The following is an 8,880-nucleotide window of genomic DNA, read 5'->3' as shown; positions in this document are numbered from 1 at the left end:
TGGCTCGACCTAACACCGGTCTCTGTTTAATGGTGGATGAAATAAAGAAAGTGTCKGTACTTTATTTACTTTGAGCAAGCGAACGTCGTGCTCACAAGATAATTAATCCACCAGATAATTCAGAGGCGTCTGTTCGGTAAATTTTACTCCAGGAGCTGCGAGGTTTGTTTTCAAGCTTCAGACTGAACTGAAGCAGCGGCTGCTGACGTCATTACACTCTTGCACGATGCTGCGTTCAGGACAAGCATGGTAAACTCACCACTCTTATGCCAATACGGTCGCAATGACGCATTTAGGTACCGAAATGGAATTGCATGAACATTCACGTGGTGGTTATGTAATACAGCGAATCGATAATAAAAAATCTGCGTCGATAAATTTACATAATTGACGTCATCGATTACTTCAACTAATCGGTGCAGCCCTAGAACAAGTCTTTAAAGCCATCCTTCAAAGATGAGAACTGACACTTCTGCCCGAGGGCACAAGGATCCAGAGATCTAAAATAGCAACATATGAGTGGTGGTGGGGAGGGAGAAATAATTTCAAGGAAAACATCAGCAGAACAGAAAATATAATTATACCTCTCTTTTTCTGCATAGTCATTGTGAAGCTGGAGCTGCTTCTCTTGGGCCAAGTTCTCAGCCTGGTTCTTCAGAGTCTGCTCGTACTCACGGATCTTCTCCTTCAAGGCCTTAATGGTCACCTCTGATGAAGCAGAGAAAAACAAGAGCTCAAGAGGAAGGAAATGCAGGCATTTTGCGAGAACACATAGGAAAAACAGACTCTGGTTGTTTCCTAGATGTGATAAATGGCAGTGGTGAAGATGATGCTTTTGATGGGGGCGTTTTGACCTCTGCTAAAGAACCAGCCCTTCGTATCCCACATTCTTCCTCTGCGAGGCGAACAGACGAAGACCTCAGCCCCCTTCGGCTCCGGCCTAATCTTTACATCCGTTGCTGGTACAGAATATTCAATTACTCGCAGTAGATATGTTGTATTCATTAGGGCTGCATTAGAAGTGAAATCCCACCACTTGCTGACGGCTGAGCTCTGTACAGAGTGCCCTGAAATAAATCTAACACATAACTGGAGCAATAAACAGGCGTCTGCGCATAAAAGAGTGTGTTTGTGTGTGTTTTTTCAGAGGAAGATATAAGTGAGTGAGACAATGATTTAAAGCATTGCTGCCTGATGCTTTGGACTGAGGGCTCTGAGCACTCTGTGCGTGTGTGTGTGCACACGCCTGTGTGTGTGATTTAAACTCCAGTCTCACAGCTCTGACACATAATCAATAGAGGAGAGTCCCCTTAGAGCCCTCTTACCCCTTAACTGCTTAACTGAACTTTAAACATTTAGGTTGTGGGGATCAATGGCCTCTGCACTCTGTGTGTCTTGGTGTGTGTGCAGCCAGGTCCGCGTGTTCGTTTAACAGGAGTGGGAGTTCCAGAGTGTGTTTTGGGGGTTTAAATATCCCCCATCTATTGAGGCGGGAAGGAGGGATAAAGGATGAGGGAACAGGAAAATCAATGGTAGAATGGAACCCTGCCGCTATCGAGCTGTTCCAATTAACTCTCACTGAGGAAAAAGAGGAGGGAAAAAAAGAGGGGGGATTCCAAAACATTCCCAGCTCGTTCGCTCGCTCCTCCGTTCCGGACTGAAGCTGCACCACTTTTATTACCACTTCACACTCATCTCTCTGTCTTTGTCAGTTTTTCCATCTTTCTTCTACCCTGAAGTAAACCGTCGTTTTTTATTCATGAAACGACACCACGTGTTCCCCCACCTCTCTTTAAAACCTGTTTGAAAATGTAGAACCTAGTACATTTTGTCTGTTTCTGAAAAATGTATGAGTMATTAAATTTGTTCAAACGTAGACTTAACTCTCATAATGTATATTGGTTGTGTTTTATTTACACACAAAACGTTTTTGTATAATTATGGGCAAAAACGATCTTAACAGTGCACTCGATGTGTGCAAATCTAGCAGAAAAAAAATTCTGAGTAAATAATTTTTTTACTCTGATTTTCTACTTACAATTCAGTTCCTTCAAACCATTTAGAAGAAACAGCATTTAGTTTGTGAAAATCATGGTGTATGGTGGTGAGCGGCTTACAAAACTGCATTCTTGGTCGTGCACATTATTTTGTTCACCTCAACTCACATCGTACTCGTTTCAGCTCGTTTTGTTTCCACGTTTAAGATTTGATCTGCTGGAGTACGTTTCAAAATGGAGAGGCAGTTTTTCAAAGTTATTTAACATCGTTATGGTTTTTAGACCTAAACATTTGCCTCAGATGTTTTCTATAAAACAACAACTGTAAAACTCTTCAGGCAACTTGCAGACATCCACGACAATTCAGATGYGTTTAAGACGAGTTTAAGAAAAAATCTGAACATGTTTAAAACTCAAGAGATCCATTTTTATCTTTCATGTTTGACGGTGTTGAGAAGTAAGGCTTTTATGGCKCGACCTGAGAGGTGATGTGTGAAAAAAGGTTAATGACTTAAAAGAAGACTTTCTTTAAACTGGCAAGCTTACAGTGATAACTTGCACTGTACACATAACCTGTACAGGAGGAGGTTATGTTCAGCCTTAAATTAATAGTTGTACTGACTGTCAGCAGAKAAAATGTTAGAAATGGTTGAAATTAGGAGTGGGCCACGTGAATTACACAATTCTCTACAAGCAATCCCTTATATTTCTAGCTACAGCATTGCTTCTTGCATTGCCTACTGTGTTTTATAATCTTTAAACAATCAGTTTTAAMTGTAGCTGGATTATTTTGTAGAACTCTCCTTTGGTCACACATTTTGTGTGTGTTTTTACCATTAAAGAAGTTTCACCAAAAACTACATTTAAGATTTRTCTGAGCTGTCTCAATGGCAGACTGAAAGTGAGTAATCTCATTAATCGTTTGCCCAAGCACATATTTCTCTCTAACCTTGGTTTTTAACTTCTGCGAACTCTTTGTTGTAGTCCTCCAGTGTCTCTCGAAGCTTGGTGTTCTCTGTCTCAATGTCGTGCATCCTCTGGAGCTTCAGCTGCAGCTGCTGAGCCAGCTCCAACACAGGTACAGGGTCTGAGGGAGAAATCACACACACACACACACACACACACACACACACCGTGTTTAACACACTGCAAAGCAGATCAGACAAGCAAGGGCGGCGAGGTGGCCCAGTGTGCTAGGAATAACTACAGTCAAGGCCGTGTGAGAGTGGGCGTTCATCCTGGTGAGGTGTCCTTGAGCGAGAGGCAATGAATCTAACAGCTTCAGGACAAATGTWTTGGAGCCGACCCTAACCTTTGATCTCACTGTGGAAAATGATTGATTCCAACAAGAACCTAAACATAATTACCAGAAACCCTATAAAGTATGTTCAAAGTTAACTGCTCACAAACGTTTGTAAAAGCAGAACTAACATCTGATACTGAACTACCTCATTTTTACCAAATGATCAAAAGAATATGTGTTTTCAGAGACACAAAAAGTTAAATCCTTTAATTKTTAATATCTATAATACCTTCATTTCCAGTCAGATTTTCTGTAACCATACTGACTTTGATCACACTCTGGTCATGTCTTAATATTTCTAAGTAGCTATATTTTTATAATTGTGGGCCGCCTAAAGGCGTGAGAAGTTAATGTTCTTACTTGTGTCTGTGTGTTAGTCTATCTGTAGTGTTAGCAAAATAATGAAYGAACTACTGAATTTTACTGAAACCATCAGAAAATAATCATTTGGGTATCCTATAACTGATTGGCACTTGAAGTCAATCCAATTGAAGATGGCTGCCACAGCTATTGAACTAAGGAAACACAAAAATGTTTATAATTCCGTTTTACAGATCCAGAGCTAAGATTTGATGTAGAAGCTGAATTTTATTCCAACAAGTAATCGACCACTACACCATGAGCATCAAGCCTGTCTGTCTGTTAGCAAAATATCTCAGGAACAACTAGGTGGATTTTAATAAAACAATCAGAAMGTAGACCTTGGATGTACGTAATGTTTATCATGAAAAGCAGTGGTTGATGTGCATTCCTTGAAGAGAGACGCTTGGGCTTCAATTAGACTATTAGCTCAATAAAACTAAAATACTGTGACTAAAAACGAAATAAGATCAGTCAAGGTCTGCTGTCATTGTGAAAGATAACTGCGGTACACACAAAACCTCTTCCAYGAAGTGTATTAAATGCTACACTATCAACTTTTGTTTCATAAAACTATTGTTGAGTTCTGAGATAAACATTGGCTTCGTCCCGGAGGGGCTAATGCTGACGCAGCAGGAGAGCTGTACAACAGATACCAGCAGAGGCAGATAAACGGGAACACAGATGAGACACATTAACAAGAGAGATTACCGAGCTGTGATCAGTTGAAAGTGTTCGCTATGATGCAGCTTGAAAGCGAGAAAAAAAAAGAGAAACATGAGAGCAGACAGTTGGACAAAGCAAGGATGTAAAAACCAGGCAGTGAAAGAGGTAAATAAGAGATTAGAGAAATGGAGACACGAGGAAAAAAGGCAACTTTCTAGAGGCATTTTAGCAACAACTCTGGAAAACACGCAGCGGGGTTAACTGTCAGTGTGATGAAGAGAGCCCTGTCAGTCAGGCCAATCACATCTGATTGGTGCTCATGGGTGGCAGACTGGTGACAGGCAGCCAAGAGACGCAGGCAACGCTCATCAGCGTGCCAGCTAAAAGAGCAGTTTATGCATGTGTGTGTATTTAAGTGTGTGTGTTGTACAGATAAGAGGAACTGACAGCTTACAGCTGGGGGTAGGAGCTGTTTGTGTGTATGTGTGTGTGTCTTATGTCTGACGCAGTTAGATATCTTAACTATGCTAATGAGAGATCAGCAGAGAACGATTGGGGAATTTCATGCTGATTTTGTGCTGTCAAGGTGACACACACACACACATGCACCTTCACATAAACAGGTACGTTCGCTGACAAAGGCTCAAACACACGCTAACAAATACTAAAGAACTCAACAGTATGCCCTGGATATAGACTCCTATCAGCTTTGCCGTCCTTGAAAATTAACTTTCTCTCTCTTATCAAACCTTTGTCCTTCACAAACCCCCCTCTCCCCCTTCACATCAACTGTGCAGCCTGTTAAAAACAGTTTGACTTGTGGGCCACTGGTGCCGAACGCTCTCACCAGACACCTTTAATCTAAAGCAGAGCACACTGGGCCCCGAGTATCCAGGCCTTCAGCTGACAGAAGACAGAAGAAAACACACTGTTTCCTCTTTCAAGACTGCTGCATTAGTCAGACTGGTTTGTGTCTCTGTGCATCGGGCATTACATCATTGTCTCGGTACAAGTTAAGAATAGCCCCGTCAGTGCTGAAGCTGACTTATTGGGAGCAGTACAATCCAAAGATATTACTGTAGGTCTATCCATGTGGGAATATGATGACCTCCTTACGCTATAGATGAACTCAACTCTTTTCCTACATAAAAGGGCTCCTCCTGCTTTTCCTTAACACTGAAAATCTCTCACCAGCAGCACAAAGTGATCCCCGGAACTTCTCTTTTTCCTGGTCTTGTGTGCACTTTGTCTCAACCAACGCTGGCCATACCCACCTAAACCTTTTGTAGGGACCAYGTAAAAACTACTCCAGTGTGCTGAGGTTTTATGGGGAGACATTAGGATGTCACACAAGCAAATGAACAATGAGGCGGGACAAAAGAGGTTGCTGTTGGAGCCAATTCTTTTCATAAAGGACAGTCTATTCATCTTTTGTTTTGGACTTTAGGTGTCTATACTGATTTTTTTTTCTGTTTGTTTTCTTTTACATGAATCTAGAATATGAACAGCTTACCCAACCCCATTACTTTGTAGCCCTCATGTTTTGTGGCTTCAAGACACAGAGGAAGGAGGCCCTGATTCTTTTTCTGGTATACAACCAAACCAGAGGAGCAGGGTTTTCTCGGCCTTAAAAACAGATTTTTTTGGTGACACACTTCAAAACAAGGAGGTATGAGCTGCACTTACAAACATCCTCATAAAAGTTTTTTCTTTGTTAAATGTATTTTTACTGCCGAAAAAGTATTGTAGTACTTAGGTAGATGTTTTACAGTTTGGTAATGTTCCAAAAATTTGGTGAAAATAAGGTTATGTTTCATTTTACAATTTTTTTAGGTACAAAAAGCATTTTAATGTTAATTTTGATGTATTCTGAAATAATATGTTGGCTTTTTTTTAATTATTTTTTGAAAGCATTTTAAGGTTTATGGGAATCTCTTCAGTAAATCTAGGAAATAGGAGTTGGCTGAAAAGTCTTCTTACCTGGGACATCGATTATTTTTTTGTACACGTTCAAGAAGGCGGCCTCTGCTTCTTTACTTCTTTTACTCAAGGCATCAATCTGAAAAAACAAAAACAAATGTAACGGTTAATAATCATCAGTTACAGCACCTCAGATCTGAGCGTCAGAGGAAGGCCTGTTAAATTCACAGTAAGAGTAGTCGACATATCTGTCTATCCTCACTATGCGTTGGTATGTTGCCAGCAATCACGGCTGTCTTAGCAGTGGCTGCTTTGGTGTTTCCTTCGTGAAGCCAGTTCAGCTGTTCAGCTGCTGACGGACGCGTTTCGTTTGCCGTGCACCAGTGTGCGTCTGTCTGTCTGTCCTCGATTGAGTGTGCCCAAGTCCGTCAGTCAATGCGCGTATATTAAAATAAAAAGGGGGGGGGGGGGGGGTTCGTGTGCATTTCCCCTCCAGCACGCTGACATCATTAAACAGCTGGCTCAGTCTTTCCAGCCACAGCAGGGGCAGATTATTCAGTCAGCTTTTAGTAGCAATACAGTGTGGATCCATTACTGATGTAGCCATTAACACAAGAGGGCACGGCATGTGCTCCATCACCAATATTATTGAAACGGACAGTATTAGGTTGGATCTATAAAAGATTAAATCCTAGAATTGCACAGAGAAACTTGTAATACTGTTGTCAATGCTGCAATACGAGGCAATGAGCTCCACTACAGTCCCTGTGGGCACGCTTCAATATGAGAATCAGACACAGTAGGCGAAACACATCTGAAATCACGTCTAAATTGAGGGAAGCAGATGCCAAATAAAGACATTCAGATGGTGCTACTGTACCGGGCAGAGCTACAGCCGACTACTCTGGCTCAGGCACTCAGACTAAACAGCCTTGTGATTCGAATCCAACTCCTCCAGCATATTCACAACTAGAAAAAAAAAGAAAAAAAAAAGAATACGAGACAAAAGCCTATATAAGTCCAAATATAAAGTCTTCACATTCCCAGCCAAGCCAGTAGTGGAGTTGATGGGTGGTTTAGGGGTTCCTGCCACTGTAAACAGAACAGGCTACATGTAATACTGCCTGGGCTCCTATGGGAACCTAATAAATCTCTTCACATGGCTTTGATTCACTCTAGTTTTTTAGCCGCAAAACATCTGGCCCTGAGTAGGCTGGTGCCAGCACCCCCCCCACCCCCTTTTTTTATTTCCGTGTCTTTCTCTTAGTCTATATCTTGTCACTTGAATGCTCTGACTTATTCTTTTTTTTCCTCTCCGCAAATCTTTTTCAGTGTCAGTCTTTCTCACATGTTTCTCTGTCACACAATCATCTTATCCTCTTTTTTTCCCCTCAGACACAAATAAATATGCAACTCTACTCATACATCTCGGTTCCAAAACGTGCTGCATCATGTACTTCATGTTTTTTTCCCCTCCTGAGTGACTGCGTATCATCAGGATGCTCTGACGCAAGGCCATCAATGGAAGATTAAATGCCAACACAAAACATGTGTGTACAAAAAAATCTGATCAGAGTTTGAGTATTACAACATGAGCTTATGATAAGGAGCGCACGGGAACGATCAACAGAAAAAAAAAAATAAAAGATCTGCTGATGGCAGTGAAGGAAACCAGCTGTATGACTGTRCGATGACTGGGCCAAGGTCAGTGGTACAGCAGCTTTATATAGCGCAACATGGGAGGCAGGAAATAGACATTTAATGTAGGACACACCCTACAGTTAAAAGCAGGTTAACTGCAGGACCAGAGCCATTAGAAGACCACCCAGGATTTGCAAATACAACCCTGCTGTTTTGAACTGCAGCTTGTTCAACCAATCCCAATGACATCTGCTATTACATGCTCCCCTGCCCCCATCAACCCCCCTCTACACACACACACAGCAAGCACAACAAATGAAGTGACACAAATGAAACCTCACCAGTATCAGTAGGTTACTGATGAGAAATGCTTACAATTGCAAAAGGTATCCCTGACACATCCACACACAAACRCATACATACGTACGTCAGCACCTTGTGGCACCATCACTCAGCACTGCCTTGCTCCCCTATCTAACCCACAGTGTGTGAAGGGCATCACGCTGACCTGCGAGTGTGGGAGTGTGTGTGTGTCTGTGTCTGCGTGTGYGTGTGTGTGTGTGTGTGTGTGTGACCCCAGTGGAGTCTGATAAGGGGAAGCTATGGGAAGCAGAGACTGAAGCCTTGGATAATGGAAAAGCTTATCTGATCGATGGACCAACAAGAAACACTGAGCATGCAATACACACACACACACACACACACACACACACACACACACACACACACACACACAAGTAACCCTTTTATCAAACTGAGGCCTTCTGGAAACTGTACTGTTATTGGTAATAATAATGACCAGAGGGCATCCACCTTTCAATGACAAAGATTAAACAAAGTGTTGAGACCTCCAAGTTCCTGGGCTGAAACTTTTTTTCTTGCTCTCTCTGAGCTTTGTTTAGTAACAACTTCAGCTCCGGGGTGTGTGTGTGTGTGTGTGTGTGTGTGTGTGTGTGTGTGTGTGTGTGTGTGTGTGTGTGTGTGTGTGTGTGT

The 8,880-nt window shown here is 42.0% G+C and overlaps 1 protein-coding gene across 8 annotated transcripts in view; it reads right to left on the bottom strand.

Moving 5' to 3' along the window:
- The window catches only part of cux1b (cut-like homeobox 1b), a 64,259-nt gene that overhangs the window by 28,600 nt on the left and 26,779 nt on the right, over positions 1-8,880 (bottom strand). For all 8 annotated transcript variants that reach the window (XM_014011056.1, XM_014011060.1, XM_014011059.1 and 5 more), the window contains exons 4-6: positions 6,307-6,385; positions 2,947-3,084; positions 585-708 (exon numbers count right to left, since the gene is read on the bottom strand). In XM_014011056.1, coding sequence (XP_013866510.1) covers positions 585-708; positions 2,947-3,084; positions 6,307-6,385 — 341 coding nt within the window. The remainder of the gene's footprint in view (positions 1-584; positions 709-2,946; positions 3,085-6,306; positions 6,386-8,880) is intronic.

Source organism: Austrofundulus limnaeus, unplaced genomic scaffold (genome assembly GCF_001266775.1).
Source record: "Austrofundulus limnaeus strain Quisiro unplaced genomic scaffold, Austrofundulus_limnaeus-1.0 Scaffold76, whole genome shotgun sequence".
Lineage (NCBI taxonomy): Eukaryota > Metazoa > Chordata > Actinopteri > Cyprinodontiformes > Rivulidae > Austrofundulus > Austrofundulus limnaeus.
This window is presented reverse-complemented; position numbering and strand designations above follow the sequence as displayed.